This window comes from Peromyscus eremicus, chromosome 8b, assembly GCF_949786415.1.
Source record: "Peromyscus eremicus chromosome 8b, PerEre_H2_v1, whole genome shotgun sequence".
Taxonomy (NCBI): Eukaryota; Metazoa; Chordata; class Mammalia; order Rodentia; family Cricetidae; genus Peromyscus; species Peromyscus eremicus.
In genome coordinates this window covers 46038362-46062318 of record NC_081424.1, presented here as the reverse complement: position 1 = coordinate 46062318, position 23957 = coordinate 46038362, and the positions used below count along the sequence as shown (strand labels likewise).

Sequence of the window (23957 nt, the reverse complement as noted above, 5' to 3'; positions counted from 1 at the left end):
CTGGCTGTTTCCAATGTGGCCTTGAACTCATAGAGATACAGAGGGATTTCTGCCTCTCGAATGCTAGGATTAAAGGTGTGTGTGCCACCATTTTCTAGCCTCTGTATCTAGTGGCTGTTCTGTTCTTTGACCCCAGATAAGTTTATTAGGGTGCACAATATTTTGGGGAACACAATACCACCACATACTACTGTGTTTTTAAGTCCCGCCCTGTCATCACCCAGAGTTTAGCTCTCCCCATGTGTTGGTCCTGTTTACTGCACGGCATGAGCTGGGGATTACACAAGCTGTCCCCATCCTTAAAGCACGTGTTTACTACAGAGTCCCGACCTTAGCCAGGAAGACTGCTCTCCATTCCAGCCAGACTGTCCCTTTCACTCGGGCTGTGACTTTCATCTTGGTCCCATCTTCCTAGGGGTTCAATCCAGCTCCGTGGGAACGGGGCAGAACCAGAGGCTGGAGTCGGCTCTCGGCAAATCCCTGTCCAAGTGTGACTAACCCGATCTTTATCTGTGAGTGTCTTGTCCCACTGTAACACGACCTCCCTGACACATGGCTGTGCCTCCTATCCTAACAGCAAGTTCCTTGTGCTACCAAATCACTAAAACACACCAGAACCCCACTAAGTATTTGATGTCCTGTTGTCACGATATCGTTTCCCAACACGTATTCTCAAGTAAAATGCTGCATGCCATCATTTAGCAGTCTCATCAAGAATTTCTACATAATATACTAAAAAAAATCACAACATGCGGGGAAATAGGACCAACCAAAACAAAGCATTTATAAAATGCCACTAAAATAAATCCGCTACTTTGCACGCTAATTAATACACATAATTTTTTTAGTTAAAATATTAATAGAACTTTCTAAAATTAGGTTGCCTTATTAAATAAATTTCATTGTCAAGAAAAAAGTTACAGGGTCAGCAATATGGCTCAGCTGGTAATGGTGCTTGCCACCAAGCCTGACAACCTGAGTTCAACCCTGGGACTCATGATAGAAGGAGAAGCAACCGCTTGCAAGTTGTCCTCTAAGCTCCACAGGTATGGACGGTCGCATGTGTGCATGAGCATGCACTGTGCACACACGCGCACACATACACACACACACACACAGAGAGAATAAACAAACAAACGGAGAAAGAGAAGAAAAACACTTTAAAAATAAAAAACAAGTAAAACCAAAATATCTTTACCTTATTTCAACTTCTCAAATGGAATTTTTCCGAAGTCTGTTTTCAGTTGTGTTTTAATAGAATGTAAGAATATAAACCAGGCACGGTTACGGTGCATGTGTCCTGGCTAGTTATATGTCAACTTGACACAAGCTAGAGTCATCTGAAAGGAGGGAACCTCAATTGAGAAAAAGGCCTCCGTAAGATTCATTTTCTTGATTGGTGAGTGATGGGGGAGGGCCCAGCCCGTGGTAGGTGGTGCCATTTCTGGGTTGGTGGTCCTGGGTTCTGTAACAAATCAGCCTGAGCAAGCCATGGGGAGCAAGCCAGTACGCAGCACCCCTCCACGGCTCTGCATCAGCTCCTGCCTCCAGGTTGTGCTGTTTGAGTTCCTGCCCTGACTTCTTGTGATGATGAACAGTGACATGGAAGTATAAGCCGAGTAAACCCTTCCCACCCCAAGTTGCTTTTTGGTCATGTTATTTCATTGCAGCAATAGAAACCCTGAGACAACATGTCAATAAATGCCAGCTGCTCAGGACCAAAGTGTGAGGATCACCAAGTTCAAGGTCACCCTGGGCCTAGAACATGGCTAACCCTGTCTGATGATGATGATGATGATGACGATGATGATGATGATGATGATGACGACGACGACGACGACGACGACGACGACGACAATGGGCTGGTAAAATCACTCAGGATGCCTGCCACTAAGCCTGACAGCCTGAGTCAATCCCTGGACCCTATATGGAGGAAGGAAAGTACTGACTCCTGTAAGTTGGCCTCTCACCTACACACACACACACACACACACACACACACACCCCACTGCATTCAGAGTGGGGGGAGGGGCGCACACACAATAAATAAATAGATGCAGTCGCAAAGAACAATACAATAAGAACAATGTAAGGAATGTCATTGAACAGATTCCCTTAAATTCAGAGTTGTCTCACAGAATTTCCAGGTATGTCAAGTTGTTTGATTCTATTTAAATCAGTCCGGAGCAAGCTGAGTTCTGACACCTACTTTCATTGTTCCCTCTTTATTTCTTACATTACTTGCTGTTATAGAACACCTCCCCCCCCCAGCAACAGATCGACAGGCTTTGCGTGTTTGCTGCCACTCATCTGTGGCAGGCAAGTATTGCCCGTGTGTACATGTACACAGAAAGACGAGAGAAAACACCAACTGTAATTCCTGTCTTTAGCAAGCGGATACTAGATATCACGTTTCTCCATCAGGGACTTTTTAAAAATTTTACAAATGTATTATTATACCTTCCACAACTAAGACTTTAAAAGATTAATATTTTATACTATGCTTTATAATTCTGTCCCTCCATAGTATAGCACCCAAGGATTTAATCTGTAAATCAAGAAACGACTCTTAGCGGGGCTTCGAGAAGAGAACATGATATTAGCAAGTGGTGGGGTGTTCAGAGAATTGAGCAATAACTTCCTTATTCAAATCTCCATCTTTGAAACTTTGAAACTTGCTCACTGTTAAATCCTGTTAAGTCCTAACTTCCTGATTATTTAGCCTCATCAATAACTAATATCTTCCAGGTATGGTGGTGCACTTGGGAAACAGGGGCAAGGAGGATTACTGTAAATTCTGGTGCGCGCGCGCACACACACACACACACACACACACACAGTCTGTGAAGGTATTCACAAAAGGTCTGAGCTAGGGGCAGTGTGGACTGGAGCATGTCCATGGGGATGGATCACTGGTTTTTGCCTCTGCCCAATGGATACCATACAACTAACTGTTCATACCCACCTCACAAGGTCATTAAGAGAACTCAACAAGGTAAGAGATGTGGAAACCTTAGCACACCTACCGTGCTTTTTAAAATGTCACATTGGTAATTATCAGCATGGTTATTAGCACGGCCCCTTCACTCCAGCTCCTTGCAGCAAATAAAATACCCTGAGGTTGAGACATGCATAGCCAGCCTAACGATGCAGATAGATCAATGGATAATTATAACATCACTGACATGTAAAAGATTCATCAAAAAACATTAAATAGTAAAATTTCCCTTAAGTTAAAATCCTCCCACATAAAGAAATGTTTAATCTCCATGAGCGAAGTGCCTGACTCCAACCAAGAATTCAGATAAAATACCAAAACAGATTTCAACAGATGAACGAGATCAAAGGAATATCTCAGAGAAGAGAAGCCCACACCCTAAGGAGAAAGGACAAACACAGACAAACACAAACACCCTTTGAAATCACAGATGGAAATCCATCTTCCTCTCGGCTTCGCTGTTAAGAGAGGCATGCCTCTGCTGCTGCACACATTAGAAAAATAATGCACACCCCCACAAACACATCCAGATGTTCACGAATATTCATGACAGTGCTTCCAATTTGGTTTGGACTTGTCCTTGATTTATTTTTGATTAAGTTCCATCAGTTTCTGCTGGGTCTATGAGATAAATGGCGTTGCTGTAGCACAAATTTAGACCATCTTCATATTTTAAGTAATTGCAGAAAGTCTCTCAAACTACCCCTTACAAATGAATAATTTATTCACAGGCCTTGGAATGCCAAAGATAGAAGCAGTTGCCTCACTTCCTGAAGCTGCACTCTAATTCTCCTGCTAAAGGTGTTCAATTAAGTCTCCACTTGTAATGCAGGGCCTGGCATTTGGGGGAGGTAGGGATATAAACTGACAGATCAACGGGGTGGGGATATTAGCACTGATTTTCTCTGATGAGCAATGTCACATTAGGGAATATTACAGAAAAAGCAGGAATTGGGCTCTGGGGTCCTGAGATGTACCATCTCAGGACTCTAGCTTTGTCCTTCCAGATCCTGCACACATGGTTGAAAAGCTGAACCAACTGATAACATAAAACGAATTTTATCAATAGCTCGCTATCTTGCTTTCCTCCTCTCAAAGCTGGTTGTGGAGGTACATGCCAGTCATCCCAGGAGGCTGAGGCATTAGGAGTGCCAAAACGTCAAGGGTAGCCTGCTACAGAGCGAATGCCACGCCAGTCAGGGCTACATAGAGAGACCCTGTCTCAAAAAAACATAAGAGGATGATGGATGAATAAATGAGGGGAAACCTTGAAACTTCCAAAAGGGGGTTCGGGGGAGAGCAACTGCAAATCAAAGTACCCTGCCGCAACGGGTACAGTAATGGAAAAAGAGGTTTCAAAACACAGCCAACCATCACACTGGGTATTGGGGCTAAGGAGTAGCATCTCACTGTGAAAGAGCACTCGCCAGGTATATCCAAGGCTTGAGGTGAAATCCCCAGGATTTAAATGGATGAGTGTGTGTGTGTGTGTGTGTGTGTGTGTGTGTGAGAGAGAGAGAGAGAGAGAGAGAGAGAGAGAGAGAGAGAGAGAGAGAGAGAGAGATGACCTGTAGACCAGGAGGCCAATGGTAGCCATGATATCAGCTGCAAAGAACACAGCCCAGCCCCCCAGGTGACCTCCACACTGGATTCTCCATGGACACGGCTGTGACCCTATTCCAGATGCTAACTCTCGCCAAGAAGAACCCTGGAAGATAGATGGCTGGCTACTTAGTCTAGGTCCATCACATCTTCCTCAAAGCTCTCCAATCTCACCTCAGACTGTCTCACCAAACGACATGAGAGACATAGCCTAGAAAACTCCTTTTCACTGCCAGAAAACACACAAGCATTCACCCCTGTAACAGAATATCTGAGAAAACAACTCAGAACAAGGACAGATGAATTAATTTTGGCTCACAGTGTGAGCGGTCTACGTCCATGGTCTACTGCTCTTTACCAGCTAGGACTGGTGAGCCGAGCATCATGGGGGGGTGGGGGGGTGAATATGATGAAACATGCCGAGGAGGCAAAAGGCAGAATAAGGAACAGGACAGCGTATACTCCTAAAGCATGAACCCCAGAAACCGACCTCTGCCGACAGGCACCACCTCCAGAGTCTCCCTCGCCTCCCACGAGTGCCATTAATTATGACTCTATCAGTGATGAATTAATCTTTGATCATCAGGACCCTCACGATACAATCACTTCCAAAACGCCCCATCCATTTACAGCCAGGCCTTTTAATTCAGGAGCCTTCGGGGGATACTTCGCCATCTAGCCCATCATATCCCTTGAAACTTTGTTTCATTCAAGACCAAACCGCCTCTAGTGAGTTACAAATTAAACACTTTTTTAAAAGTAGCCTGTAATTAGCTTGTGATTAGCACATATAAATTACACTGTAATCTTCCATGTTTAAAAAAAAAAAAAAAGAGGTTTGTTAAATGTAAACATTTAGATCACACTACAATTTTGGCAACTTGGTCTCAATATTCCAAGGCTCCAAAAAAAAAGTACTGGCCCTGGGCCTTACTGGAAAGGCCTGGTGATGTTGCCATGTGCCTCCTGCTCCAGGGAGCTGCTGATTTTTCCATGGAGAGGCCCCTTGTACTTGAATTTCTTGGCTTTTTTTTTTTCTCCCCAGTCAATGTGAATTTCACTGGCATTCCGCAATTCTGTCAGAGCTACCTAAGCAGAAACAACAAATCACAAAGTGTAAAGTGTTCCCTTTCTGGCAACTGTTCGTCTTTAAATATTTTTATTATTTTCCGTCTATGTATCCTATGCATGTGTTCTCCTGTGTGTGTGGTGGGGGTGGGGCTCTCAGGTAGCTTCTGGTGTTTGAGGCAGTGTCTCTCACTGAACTTAAGCTCACTCATTGGCTAGACCAGCTAGCTGGCTAGTGAGCTCCAGGGATCTCTCTGTTTGTCTTCACCAACTGCCAGCACTAGGGTTACAGACACAAATCTCAACTTTTGGCTTTTGCATGCATTCTCGGGGTCTGAACTCAGGCCATCCTGTTTGAGTGGCAGACGCCTTATAGGATACATAGTCCGCTCATCTCCTCACCCAGGTGTTTCTATTTTAAACAGAATCCATTTGGGGTAGTTTCTTCTTCCAGGCACAGTGTATGTCATCGACGCAAACTAAAACCAGTCATTTCTGACCACTTGTGAGCAAAGAGATGAGGAGGTTGCTGGTGTGTTTTTGAAAACTGCAGATCTGTCTGCGCTCTGACCAAAGCATCACACAACGCACAGGTGTCTGTGATTGCGTAAGCAGCCTGCAAAGATGTCCAAGGAAAAAGATGAAAAGCCACACATCCATTGTTGGATTGGCAAAGTCCTTCTTAATAAACAGAGGTACCGTATGCCAAGATCAAACCCAGCGCCAAGAGATCTGTTTATGGTGACATTCACTCCGTGCAATGCACAAAAACTGCTGACTAAATTGGGACCGGCCACGGGTACACAAATGTGACTTTGTCTGCGAGGAGCCAGAGCAGGGGGCAGTGTTACCATCTGGCTTAAGATATAATGCCTCAGTGTGTTTTGACATCAAGTGTGCGAATCCCCCAGCAGAAATGGACTTCAGACTCCCGTCTCGGGGCCCACTGATTCCGATTGCAATCTGCAAGTCAACAGTGGCCCAAAGCTAGAGAATAATGGAGGCTAACACAAAGCGAAACAAAACGAAAACAAATGCCTTTCACAGCAGCCAGTTTCGGAGGGTGGGGGCTCCAGCAGGGTAATTCAGGAGTATATGTAACATGGCTCTCAATTTTATCTGATGGAAACTGGAACAGGAACACTAAGGGTGCAGGTGTCCCATATTCTCAGCTCTGGGTGCCTTCCCTAGCAACACCAGTATCCTACAGATTAAGTTAAGTGACTTCGCATTCCCTATACTTCCTAGAATATTTAGGAGCTCCGATGAGCAGAAGTTATGCTTTCTACGGACTCTGCTGTCTACATAGAAGAGTGATCAACAGAACACAAGAAAAAGCCCCACACAGGATGGACTAAATATATCCATCCACATGAAGCTATGGCAAACAAGAACAAATTCACCTTGGCCCAGCCGGCCAATGGAGGTGAAAAACGGAAATATTTTTGTTTTGTTTTGTCTAAAGGACAAATCAGAATAGCATTATGCTTGATCTCTTTCTGCGTTTGCTAATCCAAGGTCTCAGGAAAAGCAACATGACTATGTCCCCACGACCTTCAGTCCTCGCTTCCAATGACCCAGAACAAATGATGCTCCCTCAAGGTCTCATTTCCCCTCTCAACCTTTGACCTCCACCCAAACTACGATCTTGACCTGCGCCTTGGTTATTCCACTTTATGCTCACCTCTGCTATCAAAACATGTCGTCAGCCTTTCAAATTCTTTGTATCTGAGACACCCAGGTGTCACCTCCAGGATGCTTCCAGACTTTCCTACTGAGCCAGGGACCCTCATCTGCATTCCTGTGTGCCCTCAAAGAGTCTGCTAGCTCCTCTCATGCCCGCCGCCGCCACACTCTGAGCTCTCTCCGAGTTGAGAAAACATTTGTACTTGGCATCTCTCGAAGAGCTAAAATGCCAAGTACAGGCTCGAGGCTCACTAAATATTTTCAGTTGATCATGCACATAAACAAACTCAACTAATGCTTATTGGGATGGACACAGATACTCAACCGCATGACTGTGCATTACACTGTGCTTGCATTTTTTTTTTTTAAACCTAAAAAACAAACGCCCTTCAAGAGTCATAAAAGTATTGGGGGAGGAGTAAAGACAAGATAAGAGTAACAGGATGCTGGGAACTGCTGAGGATGGGGGCCGTGCACAGGAAACCCATTGTCACGTGCTGTTGATGTGTGTTTGAAATTTCCCTAAATAAAATGCTAAAATCCCACACCCCGGCCGTCGTGTGCATAAATATTAATGAAGTATCAATAGTGGGAACTCTTCTGCACTCCTGCAGGAATGTCTGAACTGGGAAGAGGAAGGAAAGGAAAGGAAACAAGACAGTTCTAAGTCACATAGGGTGACCTACAGTTTGTTTTACTTACTCCTCTTAACCATGAGATGGTGACAGACGGGGAAACTAAGGCACCCCCCAGTCTTCCTGCCTCAGCTTCCTAAGTGCTAGGACGACAGATGGGTACCATCACACCTGCTTTTATTGCTGCTATATTACTTAAGAGCTCTATCTGGAAAGATTACGTTATCTGGGATGGTTAACTTATTAAAACTTAATCTGAAAAATAATTATTAAAATTGCAAGAAATTATAATGAGACCCTAGTAGCATCCCCACACCAGGGACAGTGGTTTTGGTGTCCCCCTTCGGGGCAATCCAGTGCAGTATCTTTGTTTATGTTTCCAAAACCTGGCTGAGTCTCTACCTGGCTCCCTTTCTCTTGCACACACATCACCATGATAACAACTTGGCAGAGACTCCAGGCCAGGTTTCAACGCACACCACCAACTGTAGGTCACCCTAAGTGGAGATGTCTATATCAGCTCTACGCCACACCAAGGACCACACACATCGTTGTCTTCTGCAAAACTCCGAAGCCTTAACCTCAAAGACACCTTGGAAGCGAATGCTGCCAGTAATAACAGGCCACCAGGAGCACGTGCCCCCTTTCCTGGCCAGGGTGCCGCTTTGACAGATGCCAGACTTAGCATCGCTAGAGATGAGCCCATTATGGACTTGGAAAGCTGCTGTCACTTCTGATTGCCTCTTCTCCCAGCCAAAAAAATAATCGCATGGTACTCAGGGAGGTGCCAAATGTGTGGAAATATGGGCCTCTTCCCTGCTGCACACAAACACTAATGTCCCTATCCCCAGCGGAAGCCACGGCTGCTGTCCAAACACACCATCCCTTTAAGGCCTATTTGGTGCTAAGTAAAAAATGCTCCCCGTCGCTATGTGAGTGAGAACCTCTGCGTGTACTGCGGCCCTCCTACCATCCTACTCCCTGTTTCCCTCCTCAACACTGGCCCCAGGGACACATGACCAAATGCTGCATTCCAGTCAGGCCCTCGAGAAATAGCTTGTCATCTAGTCCAGAAAGGTAATTACTAACATAATTATCAAAACCTTTTCTTTTTTTCAGGGCAAAGTCAAGCATCTCTGTAGGAAAGCTGTCCTTCTGGCCGGTTGGTTCGCTAGCTGACATGTAATTAGCTCTTAGGCATCATGCAGGGTCCCCACCCCTGACATTTCGAAGCTGAACACAAATATCTAAACACCTTTTTACAGAATATTTTTCTCAAATGCCAAGATTTACCCAGAAGATTTAGACTAAAACAAAGCCATAAAACGATTTCACCTGTTACCCCCAAGCTTTCCGTACTCAATGCTAGTATGTTGCTTTGGATACAGGGTCTCATGTACAGGATGGCCTCCAATTCTCTATGTGGCTGAGGATGCCTTTCAACTCCTGATGCTCTTGTCTCCACTTTTTAAGGGGCTAGGGTTATAGGCGTACACCGACCCATCTAGTGGATGTAGTGCTGGGAACTGAACTTGGAGCTTCCTGCATGTTAGGCAAGCACCCTTATCAACTGATCTACATCCCTGGCCCCTTGAGGCTGTCTTCTAAATGACTTTGCAATCACATGACACACATTAAGCCACTGTTTCTTCTGTGGAGTATCTTTACAGCTTTGGGTAGGTTATTGTTTCTCAAAGCTACTAATACATGCTAATGTCCTTACCGCTTTGGGTAGGTTACTCTTTCTCAAAGCTACCTCTCAATTGTCTTTTCCAGGGCAACCTAGGAACACAGAGCACAGCTCCTCCAAGCCCTCAGGCCGGAAGCTGTTGTGACAGGTAAACATGCAGGTGGTGATATATGGTTTGTTTGAAGGAAGGACTAAAAATCTAGAAATATACTTAAAATTGAGATGGAATTAAATAAAAAGTGGGGGCATGCTTGGAGCTGTACAAGACAATGAATTGCCATCGGTCTAAACCATGACAAGCTAATCACTGAGAAAGGCAACTCCGAGCAAGAATCTGGCATTGGATGTGTGGCCTGAAGAGTGGATGAACCTGGAACGCATCGAACATGGATTTCTAGGCTCTGGAGCTGTGGGAATGGCACCTGCAAAGCCATTTGATAACCTGACCACCAGCAGCTCCAACAATAATCACCTTTACTTCTCTGACTTGCCTGGAATTTCACTGAAAGAAGACGTGAATGTGCCCCCTCTGGAATCCTACTGATCTCTCTAACCACAGTTTAAAAATGAAGAGTCAAATCCCCAGCCTGGTTCAAATTAGCTCCCATCAATTTTACCCACTACCACCTTTGATGGGAACTAATTAAGCTCCTGTGATTTTTTTTTTCCCCTAGACTGTCTTTTTCTGCTCTGGAAGAGAGCACATCAAATTAGGCCCATCTGTCTAAACAGGAAGAATGCTACTTATCCCACTGACAGGCTTCTTTTCCTACTGAGAAGCAGCCTTAGGGGGTTACCAAATGCCATGGGGAACTATGGTAACCCCAAATCTACACAAGCTAGAATTCTGAGAAGAGCAGTGTAGTGCTGTGTCAGCCATCATCATCTAGTGGTTCACAGCCATCATTTCCCTGCACAATGAGATGTCTGGGAGAACTGCACACTGTGCTGTGAGACGACCACTCATTCCAGCTCCAAATCACAAGGATCACGAATTAAGGGTTGGGCCTCGAGCTCAATGGTACAGCACTTGCTTAGCATGTGCCAAGGACCTGGATTCATTCATTGTGAAAACAAAACAAAACAAAACAAATCAACACTAGCAGGGCAGTGATGTACCTAAGTGACAGAGTGCTCGCCTAGCATGTATGAAGTTCTCAGTTCCATCCCCAGCAATACATAAACCCAGCTACAGGTCTATAATCTCAGCAAAAGTAGAGGCAGAGCCAGGTGGTGATGGCACACACCTTTAATCCCAGCACTCAGGAGGCAGAGGCAGGCAGATCTCTGAGTTTGAGGCCAGCCTGGTCTACAGAGCGAGTTCCAGGACAGGCTCCAAAGCTACACAGAGAAACCCTATCTCGAAAAATCAAAAAAAAAAATTAAAATAAAAGAGAAGAAGAAGGAGAAGGAGAAGGAGAAGGAGAAGGAGAAGAAGAAGGAGAAGAAAAGTAGAGGCAGGGCGATCAGAAGTTCAGGATCATTTCTTCCTAGTTAGTAAGCTCAAGGTTACACTAAGATACATAAAACTCTGTCTCAAAAACTAAATTGGGCCATGGAGATGGCTCAGGGGGTAAAGGAGCTTGTCACCAAGCCTGACGACCTGCATTTGATCCCCAGGATTGAGGGAGGAAGAAAGATTACTCAGCCATGTACACAGACAAGAGGACAAAGTGAAGAGGAGCCAATGCCTTGGCATTGATGATGCCCATGTGCCATACTGGTCATGGTATTAGTCTCCTGAGACAGTACTTTTCTGCCTCCAGCTGACGTAGCCCAGTCTCAGTCAACTTTATTTAGCTAATACACAGCCTTACAAATCACTAAAGCAATGAATAGGAAGAAAAGTGTAAAGTGAAGGCTGGAAAGATGACTCAAAAAAGCACTTGTCACCAAGCCTGTTAAGAAAAAAAAAGTAAGAAGGTCTCTCTCTCTCTCTCTCTCTCTCTCTCTCTCTCTCTCTCTCTCTCCCTCCCTCCCTCCCTCCCTCTCTCTCTCATACACACACACACACACACACACACACACACACACACACACACACACCAGTTTCAAACAAATCCATACTTTTCAAAAATGTTTAAGGTAGAGGATACCATTCTTCAAGAACAGGTTCATGCAGCTCCCTAAGATAAGAAAGTGTTGAAAATGAGCTGTTTAGGGATGGAGATGCGGCTCAGGCAGCAGAGCGGCTGGCTGTAAAGCATGGAGCCCTGGGTTCTATGCCCTGCACCATGACGTATGCCTATAATCCCAGCACCAGACAAGCAGAGACAGGAGAATCAAAGGTTTATGGGCGTCCTCGAATATACCAAGTTTGAGGCCAACGGGGACTATATGAGATTATTTAAACCTAGATGGAGGAGACTGTGGGACTGAATCCCTGGTTCTGACCTCCCCCTCCGATGGAGGTCCTGGGTCCTGGGGTAAGTACTGAGTCCTGGGATCAAACAACTGAGATGCAGGAAACTAAACTGGATTCCGTTTAAACTGGTAGAGGTAAGGGATGGGAAATGTGTTTTCCTGGCAGTGTGCAGCTCAGAACCACCAGTGCATAGTCAGACACAGGGCTCCACTAACTTCACAGGCAGATGTTCACACATCAGACAAATAATTTCAACATCCTTACGTTAGAGGAGATAGTATCTAGAAAGATAATGGCTGCAAAGACATCCCAACACCACCAGAGAACCGCAATAAAGCGTTAAGCAAAGAAGTAAGAAGTGATTTTTTTTTCAAATATTATCCAAGATTGTCTTACAGATTTTTTTAATGTTCGGGCAAATTTTGAAACTCACATGAAACCCCTTATTGCCAGGGGGAGAAGTTATGAATGACTTCTGGCTTCTTTAAACTTCATTTTACTTTTCAAAGGCCCACTGGCAGAGAATTTACCTAACACATACAAGGCTCTAGGTTCAATCCCCAGCACCCACGGGTGGTGGGGGTGGGGGTGGGGAGGGGCAACCAGAAAGAAACAAGGAAGAAAATGAAGTGAAGAACTTGCCTAGGCAAGTCCTCAGCTGTCAGTCAATAAAAAACACAGCAGTAACTGGCCAACCATAGAAATATCCTTTCTCTTTAAGATTAAAAAGAAGAAAGGTCTAGCCTTTCAATGACTGCACAAGTTTGGTTAAGACTCAATCAAAAGAGCAGGGTTGGTCTTCTGGGCAATCTGGCTTCTCACCGCACCTAGCCAGAAGCCGACAGACTGAGCCTCCTGTAAGAAGGACCAAGGGGCTGTAGGACCGGGAGCGTCAATGAGAACCCGCCTACTCAACAGTAGACATTTCCCACAGCCACACACTCACCACATCCAGGTCCTGGGAAACTCGCCGTTTGCGAAGCTCCTCCATCCGCTCGCAAACATCAGAGAAGCAGGTATTGTAATAATCTGCATACTGCTGGGCCAGATCATCGATGTTTCCCAGGGAGCCATCCTGAGGGGAGGAAGCAAGCGGGAAAAGACAGACGTCAGCTGAGTCTACTTTGGAAAAGCCACACAGCATCAAATACCCTGCTGCTGAGTGTTAATAGAAATAACGGCTGACACTCTTTACCTCGCTGACACGGGCCAGGCTAGGTTTTACAAGTGCGATCGAATTCCCTCGGAAATGGGACCAGTTCTTTTCCTTATTGTATTTTTGGGTAAACTAGCTCAGAGCACATGAGCTAGTTAGCCTGTAGATCCCAGGGCTAACAAGAAGCCAGGTCTCTCTTTGGATCTACTGAGACCAAAGCCTAGGAACCCACTCATCCCTGTCTAGCATGGCTGAGGGCAGATACACCAGGAAAGGAAGCGTGGTTAGCAGTCACTATAACAGGCCCACGGACACCCAACCGTCGCTGTGGCTGCTCGGCATTTCCCAGAAAGCTACTGAAAGACCCAGATGTCCGAAACTCTGAGAGAATCCTGCGACTCCAGAATTCATGGAAGGGGACTACGTCCAGAGCACACTAGGTCCCCTCACAAAGAGACAGAAAAATAGAAAGCCTTTAAGTCATTTGTGTTTGCTCGGAGTCATTATTCATGATTGTCGTCATTAATATTCATGTTATTCATTAGATTTATTATTCATCAGACATTCAGGCACCAGAGCACACGGCACAAGTTCCCCTAAATAAATAAGTAAACATGTCACTTGTCTCTGACCGAGCGAGGCAGGTTCCCAGGTAGTGCTGTGAATTTACACTCATTTCTGTGATCTCTCAATTACCTAGCCTGGAGCTCATTTCTCAACCTCTTGGTGACACTGGGTTAATGACAGCACCCACCAGACAGTGAGCAGGGACGGAGCACTGTCTCTGAACATGCCACTGCCTGGCACACGGCAAATGTGCAATACCGTCTTACCCAGTGCCATTCACTCTAAGAGGTAATCACATTGCAGTCTGCCTCGAGGCTAGAGGCTAGCGGGTTCCCAGAAGCACATGTCCGAACATGCACACAGAGGGTGACCGGGAACACTGTGTGTGTTTGGACTATGCATTTCTTCTATCACGTCTTCCATCCAGAAGATACCCCCCCTTCTCTGTTTCTTTACCTCCCACATGTCTTCCCTAATTTGGTAAATAGGTGACCTGACCGGCAGAGCCAAGAAGAATGTGATTTTGTTAAGGCAGCCATGGAAAACACAACTTAGAGATGACGTAAAGTTCATACCCAACTATCCACACTGCAGACTGGTCATCAGCCCCTTGGTTGTTAACGTTAGTGCATTGCCTGTAAAAACAGATCTCTCCAGCAAAGCCGCCTTACAGATAGCAGAATTGGGGTTAAATGTCTCCTGAAGCCTTTCTGCTACAGCTTAAGCCCTAGTCAGGAGGTCTAAGGCAGGGCTAATGACCATCTCCTCCAACTTCTGCATTTTTTTTATTTTAGGAACTAAGGGAGGGAAGAAACAGAAACTGCAATAAATGGTTTTCTAGAAATGTCCCTTCCTTTCGACTACTAATACATTCTGCCTTGGAGGGAACTGTCTCGGAGTTCCTAGCACACAGGGTGGAAAGAGGGAGAGATGCAAACAAAGCCAGTAAGGTCTGTGAGCATTTGAACATGTCTGGGCAAAAGATATTCTCCAAATACAGGTCAGCCTGTCTGGAAAACACAGGCTAGACACAGCAGGAGAGGAGGGAGTCCGCCATCTGCCCTCCCAGTTGACAGTAAGGTGAAGACATGGGCGAAGAAAAGCACGTGCCCTTCTCAACATGTCTGCTGTCTGACTCGGTGGCATGCTTCAGATCCCCAATTCCCACAACAACCAGGCCTCTAGAGAATACTGGGTTCCTCAGTTTCTAGGTCTTTCCACATTGTGATGCCCTCCTCACCCAGAAATTTCTGTCTTCACCCACCATGGAAACAACACGCTTGTCAGAGAAGACCAAACACACCAGTCCCATCTTCTAAAAGACCCAAATGGGCTCACTTTGAAGTATGAACGTGTCATACTTCATATGTATCCCTCTGCCTGCTGTTCGTGTGTATGTGTGTGTGTGTGTGTGTGTGTGTGTGTGTGTGTGTGTGTGTCTGCCTGCCACCCTGTTTGTAAGTTCATGCAGTGCCCATTGAGGCCAGAGCAGGTATTAGATTCCCTGTACCTAGAGTGATAGACAGTTTTGCATCATTGTGTGGGTGCTGGAAACCACCCTTGGGTCCTCTGCAAGAACAGTAAGTGCTCTTAACTCTGACCCATCTCTCCAACTCTTGTCTACTGATTTTGAACAACAACAACAACAAATCAATCCCCCTCTCTCACACATACCTAAACACTCCAAATAGATTTCCAACTTCACACACACACACACACACACACACACACACATACACACACCCAGCATTTAGTGGTGAGTGTGGTTCAGCAGGTAGAGTACTTGCCTGCTCTACACAGAGTCCTAGGTTTGATCCACAGAACCACATAAACAGGGTCCAGTGGAATAGTTCTCAACCTGTGGGTCACGACCCCTCTGGGGTGAAGGTTGAACATCTCCTTCACAGAGGTCGCCTAAGACCACCCTGCATATCCAATATCTACATTGCAATTTGTAACAGTAGAAAAATTACAGTTATGAAGTAGCAATGAAAATAATTTTGTGGTTGGGGGTCACCACAACATGAGGAACTGTATTAAAGGGTCATAGCATTAGGAAAGGTTAAGAACCACTGGTTCAGTGCTTCATGCCTGTAATTTCAGCACTTACAACATGGAGGACAGGACGATCAGAAGTTCAAGACCATCCTCAGCTTCATTGCTAGTTGGAGACTAGCCTGGGATACATGAGACCCTGTCTCAAACAAACAAAATGGATACTCGGGTACAACTTTCCCCATTTGTAAACTACGGAATCAATCACGACTGACTGTTTTCTTGGATTGATCCAGGACACCTGAAAACATTAAAAGACAATCAATTACATAACTAGATTCAAACTATGCTTTTTTTTCACTCTCATATGTCCTACGGGCATTCAGTATCACCTATTTGGCTATGAAGCTTCGACTACTGGCCGGTTGCTCATATCAGGCCAACAGTTGGCTTTTTAGCTTCATTCTGCCTCGCTCAGAACTCTCCTGGTACCCTGGCCCTAAAAAAACCCTATCTGTTGCTCCTGAGGAAGCAAACATCTGTTCTGCTCCAATCAGGCCACAGCCAGCCCATATTTCACACCTTCAACATGGCCATGTGGCCATTTCTCATTTGTGGCTCAGTGGGTAAGAATTTAAAGTGGGGTGGCACAGCTGTCTTTACGAGCACCCAAATCACTTTCCAGATGTGCAGTGAGTCCCTATAATGACTACCTTCATGTGTCCTGATGATTTAAATGCCAAAATGGCGAAAGACTACAAGAATGTAAGTGTGTTTCAAAAGTAGGTCTTGTCTGCCATATCCACAAAATTGTCTTTTATGTCTCAATCAAATAGAACCATGAAAAGACCTGGTGATTTTCTCTTTATCCACTCAAACTCTAAGCTCTTAAAAAAAATGAAACTAGTAATAATGATGGAGGGAGGAGACCCTGGGCAATGATGAATTTTATGGTCTTGATGACAGCGAAGCTTTCTGTGGGAAGTATGGTCTCCAAACTCATCCAGGTGTATGCATTAAGTATGCAAAGCTTTTTATGGGACCATCATCTCAAAATCTGTTCTCTTCTGGGCACTGGTTTTGGGTGGTGGGGGCTGGGGAAGTTAATTTATGCTCTTACCTAACTTGCTCTTGTTTGAGACGGATAGAGAGCTACTGCAGGAAAACATTGACTCACACGAAGTATTTGCAAAGCCGCGCCTGTCGGGGAATTTGACTAATGATGCTGATCTGCTGCTCCACACTGCATCTTGCTTTCTGTCTCCGTTTTTGAAGACGGGGTCTCGCTAGGTAGACCACCTGGGCTAACCTCAAGCAACATGGCCATCACGCTACCTCAGCCTCCTCAGTGCTGGAATTCCAGGTGTGAGCCAACACACCCAGCCTGCATCTTTCTCCCCGGAAGACTCCCATCAAGGGGCACTGGTAATATAGATAACCTTCTAACAAAAATGTGACGAAATCATGTCTACAATTGCCATCATAAATATCATTCAGAAGACACTGAGACATTCTTTTTTTTTTTTTCTTTTAAAATATTCAGTGCTGGGGAGAGATAAGAGAGGAGTCAATGAGCACTCGCTGCTCTTGCAGAGAACCTGAGTTCAGTTCCCAGCACCCCCATCAGGAGGCTCAGGACTGACTACATCTCCAGCTCCGAGGGAGGCAGCTGACACCTCAGGCCTCTTCTGGTACCTGCACTCGCATGTACAGACCTCCACACACATATTTTTAATTAAGTATTCAGTTTCTGTTCTAGAATTTATTAGCTGCCTAATCTGTTTCACTTCCTTGTTTTGCCTTTTTTCTTTCTGTTTCTCATAAATTACACTCACCCAGTATATAGCCTGAATTTAGGAAGAAAATAAATTCATTTCCTTAAAAGACTGTTTAAGCAAATTGTTCAAGTTTGAGTCATATTTTCTTCCTATAAGAATTTTCTTCCCATTCCGTCTTTATAAACAAGAAAAAAAGGCTACAAGCAAGTCCAACTTCTCTGCCCACACTACAGAAGTAATACAGAGTCCATGCCTGTCACCACCATGTGTCCCATCTGTGTGAATGAAATCTGTGACACACCATCATGGTCAGTTCAGTGGGTGACAAACCGGAACGTCCCCCTGAGGCCACAAAGCACATTTATATCTCACCCTCATCTTACACTGAGCCAGCATAAAAATACCGGGACAAAGGACTTTGAACAAACAGTTCAGATCCAACGGACTGCTGCTGTGATTCAGAAAAAAGAACAGCTCTGTTCTCTCAACAATTGTTTCAACAGTATTTCTCAGGTTTATCCCAACACGCTTTCTGTCTCTGGAAAATGTAAAACTGAAGTTCTAGGAAAATAGAAGCCATACATACGGCTACTTTTGCTATTTTTGCTCTCCTCTCCCCAGATGTCTTTTATGGCTTAGAACATCTTGACGGACTTAAAGAGGGGTAAGGAGACAAAGCAAAGAAAACTGCTCTGAAAACACCAGGAGCTACAATGATGGCTCTTATGTGGATTATATGCAAATGAATGGGAGTGAGCTAGTGGTCTTATATCTTTAAAAATGGTTATTCCAGAGAGAGAGAGAATGTGTGTGTGTGTGTGTGTGTGTGTGTGTGTGTGTGTGTAGGACGTGTATGCAGTTTCCCAAGGAGTCCAGAAGAGGGCATCAGATTTCCTAGAGCTGGAGTTACAGATGGTTATGAGCTGCCTGATAATGGTGTTGGGAACCAAACTCTGGTCCTCCAGAAAAGCAGCTGCACCCTTAACTGCTGAGTCATTTCTCCAGTCCCCAGTTTCTTATTTTATATTTCTATAAAGGTGAGTGCCCTATGAGAAAGCTTCCATGTCTTGTTGTAATTCCTTAACAGTTGAGGGGAAGAAAGGGAAGCAAACTCCTGATTTGTATTGTTTCTCTTTTTCTGTTCTTCTAAGTAAATGCACGATGCGTTTTACAGAATACAAATTATATGTTTTATTTATATTACTCCTGGATCCTCAGAGAGACAAAGATGTGAGTCCACAAATGTCTGCGCACGCACGTGTGCGTGCACACACACACACACACACACACACACACACACACACACACACACCCTGCAAGCCAAATCCATTAAAAGAAATCACTACAGTACAAGGAAGCCAAACTGATCTCCTAAAATGAATTCACAATGTGTTTTCCTTCTTAATTAGCTTGCTTAAAGATTCTGAGCAGATGAATACTTTCAGGAGCCTATCAGGTAAAACTGTTACGAGCACACAAAAGACTTTATTTAATCCTGCTCTCTGCATTCAGCCTCATCAAATCCTTGCAAGGGCCCTACTGAAACTGCCTCTGTCACCCCATCCCATCCCTTCCTGTGGGTAGTTTAAGAGAAATGTGTTGAATATATAATAATTGATCTCAAATAACTGACTAATCCCTAAGGCATCATTCCTAGTATTTCTACAGATGGTTTGGACTGGAACACAGTTCGGGGGGGGGGGGGGGGAATTAACACATAACAACTACGTATAGACACTAAGGGGAATTCTGAGATCATGGAGATGGGAAGGGAGGCCTCTGGGAGTGTGTGCGCCCGCCCACATGGCAGGTGGCTGCAGAAGGGCTGACTTCATGCCTTCCATTCCCCTCTCCAAAATACCCAGAACTTGCCAGAGCCTATATAAATAATTCTCACTTTGGCAAATGAGGTCCCACTATTGTGTTTAGGTGTGTCCCAGTTAACACTCCCTGAGAGAAGGCAGGATGGAGCACTCACTCATTCCTCAATGCTCAGCTCTGAAGACCAAACTGCTGCATCCCGCATAATCTGGAGGAAAAAAAATATCAGGGGGACAAATGGGGCTATAGAACCCACTTAGTAAGTGTTATATCTACCCACAAGCATCTGTTAACATCAATTCAATGTATTTTTATCTACAATGTAGGAGTATATGCAGTTCAGTGGTACAGCTTTTGTCAAACATGTCGGAGGCCACAGGTTCGATTCCAGCATCATAGATACAATAACAAAAACAAAACACACATGATTACATTCTAGGTGCAGCAACTGGTATTAAGAATAAAATATAAAAATCACGAAACATGAACATTTATTGATGCTGGACAGACGAGCAAAGTGCGTCCCTTGGTTTACTTAATGTGGCTGTATGGCTAAGCCACACGAATGTGTGGAAGGGAGTTAGTAAACTATATGCATAGCATAAGGTCTCTTTGCACTTGTAGCCTCTGAAAGATACACTGTGTTAGCTGTCAGTGACGGGAACCCAACCTGGAAAAGCAGCAGAGAGCAGAGCACCAATAATCTGCTTTTTAAATACAAGTATCAATTCGGTCCCCAGTGCATCCTCGGATTTAGCAGATGGCAATTTTAGACTGAACTCATTTTCCATGTCTAAACTGCCCTGAGCTTAACAGAATCACAGATCTGGAAAGAACAGCACAGCCAGTTGCATGGGAATAAAGTCACAATTTTAGGCCATGTTCACAGATTTTGATGAGGGTGAATCACACTTTTCTCAGGCTGACTTTGGCACCCAAACCGGAGAACGTAGACATTTTTATTAAGTATGACTGACCAAGAGCTGATTGGGAAAAACTAGTCTATGATATTCCCAAATTGTAGCAGTAGGTATCGCAGTCACGAAACTTTCTGACATCGTTAAACGCTCCACAACTTCTTTGTCACTTCTGAAAATTCCGTTCTGCTACAGAAAAGGACATTCTGCTTGGAGTCCGGCTGGCCTTCTCCGCTGGACTTCCGCTTAACCTTTCCTTACCGCAAACGGTGAAACCACCGTTCTAGCCAACTCCATCAAACCTGACGGGCAGCAGGCGTCACACCTGGAACTCCAATTGTTCAAACTGCTTTGTGAAGCTGCTGCCAGGAAGCCATGTATTTAAGAACTAACAGGGAATACCTACATGGTCTGCATGGTGTCCGAACTCCAGTCATTGGTGCCCATCAGGTACTCCCCATGACACATACAAATGACCTAACACGATAATCCTGTTTTGCCTACAGATCATGTGCCAGGGAAGGCACAGAGATGAAACAAGTCAGCCATAATTGAAAACTCTAGTGGTGATGTGTCAATTCTGTGACGGTCTCTCTACTCCTCAGTACATGTAAAATTTTCTACTATAAAGGGTCTTTCGAAATTTTGTTTATGGGTTGGTTATCACCACGAGACTTCATAGAGTTTTGATGCCTTCAGCTAGAACACATTCATTTTTGTTCCATCAGGACCTAACTCCACAGCAATACCCAACATTTCATCAGTGACCTAAAAAATACCTATCAAATGTGTGTGTGTGTGTGCATGTGCGTGTGCGTGTGCGTGTGTGTGTGTGTGTGTGTGTGTGTGTGTGTGAATTGAAAGCAATAGAATACTCTGCCCTTCCTGAAAGAGAGAACTACGGAGTTCACTTAGTAACTATGAGTTGGGGGGGTTTCGACTAAACCAGATTTTTTTCTAATGGTGTTACTTTAATTTATTTGTTTGTATTTGGATGTGTGATACCACGCCATGGCTAGGAAAGAGCAAAACAACTTGTGGGAGTCAGTTCTCTCCCACCATGTGGGTCCTAGGGATCCATCCAACTCAGGGTCATGAGGCATGGCGGCAAGCTTTTCACTCTCTGAGCCATCCCACTGGCCCTAAATCATCATTGTAATGCGTAATGGTGAGCTTTTAGTCCATTCTTGTTCTCACGGACCTTAGACTCACAACGCAAGTCTCGTGAGTCAGACAACAGAAACAGGAACGAACCGCTAGAAACTGTGGTAAATGAAAAGCCGTGGGAAGTGTGTGGTTCCTGGCAGAAGTAACAACTGTAGCTCTTATGTATGAAGAGACAGCCCAGTCTGTTCCAAGAGGAAAAGCATCAGATGGCAGAAGTGTGACAGGCCGGGGACAGATGAGGAAGCCCAGGTTTGAGGCTTCTTTGTGCATCAATAATTACACATAGCTATTTAAGCTGGGAGACGGAATGCAAGTATTCCGCCTGAAACAGACATGTGCTTCAGCGACAATCAAATCACACAGAACTAAAAGACAGGGGCACTGATCTCATGAAGAGCACATTACACATGGGGACTTCCTTGAGACTTGTGGTGTGGCAGCACCTTGACCCTCATCCGCTGGAAAACCACCACTGATCAAATGAGGAACCGGTCCAGGAAGCTCATCGGGTCCTTTCCACTGTGTCTTACTTCTGCCAAGTTAGGAAACCATCCATGCTGCTGACACCAGCATTCATTCCCATAAGGGGGGGGACCCTAAGAGAACCACTACCAGGGTGTCTATCTCTGTGATCCGTGCCAGAGGACCCCTTCCCATCTTTGTCACAGAAAAGCTTGCATCCCAACAGTAAAGACAAGGTCTACTTGAGCATTAGTCCTGTTTCCAGGAAACGGAAAGCCTCAAGGAATGAGAATGGCCCATAGAAGAGAGCATCATGCTGGAGGCAGGGAGACCAGCCATGGATGAGGAGGTCATCCACATGAACTCCACTCTGCCAATTATTAGCTGATGGTCCACGGTAAAATACGTCAGCACGAACCTCTCCTTGGACTATAAAGTGTTAGCAGTGTTGCTAAGCAATGGGCTCTGATGGGATGAAGTAAAATACATCTGGTACAAATCTGTCGCCAGCCAGCTGGTACTCAGTCATCCTCCTCCATGACCAGGAAGGCAAAAGGCCCCCCAACTAGTTGGAAGCACTGAGTCACATCACATGGTCGCTCCCAGGATTCCAATTTAGTATACACTGAGACACCTAGAATGTCAGGAAGGGTCTTAACTATGGCCTCCTCTGACTACTTCACTTTAAAGATGAGTAAATAGAAGCAAAGGGCCAAAGGGGGTGATTTGTCTCAGAAGACAAGAAACCAAGTTTCTTAAATGAGCACAGGAATTATTTCCTAGTATTTCCACTCAGTGCTGATAATTGCTCAACATACCGAAGGCCATACATTTTGACGTAATCCAAAGGCTGCTGTTTGTTCCTGTTTATCTGTCTTCTCCTTTCTCTTTTCTGTTTTGCAACAGAGTGCCCCTCTATGTAGCCTAGGCTAGCCTGGAACTCACAACACTCTATGTGACCATAGGCTGGTCTTGAGTTCTTATCCTTCTGCCAATTACCACGGTGACCATCGGGGATTTCTGTTGCTGTCATTTTGTTTGTTTTTGTTGTTGTTGTTGTCCTTTTGCTTTTTTGTTTTGAGTCAAATCTCACTCCGTAGCCCTGGCTGGCCTGGAACTTGCTATGTAGGACCAGGCTGTATTTGAACCCACAGACCCCTGCCTGTCTCTGCCTCCTGGGTGCTGGCAGGGAAGGTGTGCACCACCACTATGGCCCAGAGCACCTTCTTAGAGGAACAGGATGAAAGGGAAAGTTGACTGGTGTAGGATGGTTAATTAAGGGCACTGAAGACTTGCCATCTTCCGTGAGGCCAACATTAAAACAGTAAGCGTTTGAAACACAGATGAGGTGGTTGGAAGGGGGGGAAGGGAGACTTAACTAGTCATGGTAGTAGTGCATGCCTTTACTCCCAGGCAGATTTCTCAGTTTGAGGCCAGCCTGGTCTACAGAGTGAGTTCCAGGACAGCCAGGGCAACAAGGATAAACCTTGTCTCCAAAAGAAAAAAAAGACTTAAATAACACCAGAAGCTTGTCTGGCTAAGTCTTTGGCCTTCCACTCCCATCGCCTGAGATGGAGGACCAGGAAAGCACAGCTGGAAAGCCTCCAGTACCAGGTGTGGGGAGAGCAAACAAACACAACTGTATAGCTGGAGCCTCGGCGACCTGCAAGACTCCTTGGACAAAGAGCAGAGAGGCAGGCCCCACGCTGAGCGAAAGAGAAACTTCTTGGTCTCATTTGCTGACAACTGTTTTTCAGCCCTTCCTTCAGGAGACACCAACTAGGGGACATCTTTCCAAAGTCTGGAAGAAACCAATTCTCCCAGGTGCCCAGAGAGCAACCCAAGGACCCCAAGTGACTCTTCTTTAGTGCTTGCTCATAGAGCCAAAGCAGTCACATGGCAGCTCCAGTGTGCTAAGAATTCCATTCAGAGACTCAAGTTCATGCGCAGGTCGGTTTCACCCTAAACAACCCTCTGACCCATAAGGTACAGGGAGCTTCTGTTCCGCAAAACGGCTCTTGCATGAGAGTATGCCTGTTCCAACAGCTGT

The 23957-nt window shown here is 45.2% G+C and overlaps 1 protein-coding gene across 1 annotated transcript in view; it reads right to left on the bottom strand.

Annotated features, from left to right (window-relative positions):
- Sash1 (SAM and SH3 domain containing 1) overlaps positions 1–23957 on the bottom strand; it is a 170076-nt gene that overhangs the window by 117448 nt on the left and 28671 nt on the right. The window contains exon 2 of the mRNA XM_059272762.1: positions 12991–13119. Coding sequence (XP_059128745.1) covers positions 12991–13119 — 129 coding nt within the window. The remainder of the gene's footprint in view (positions 1–12990; positions 13120–23957) is intronic.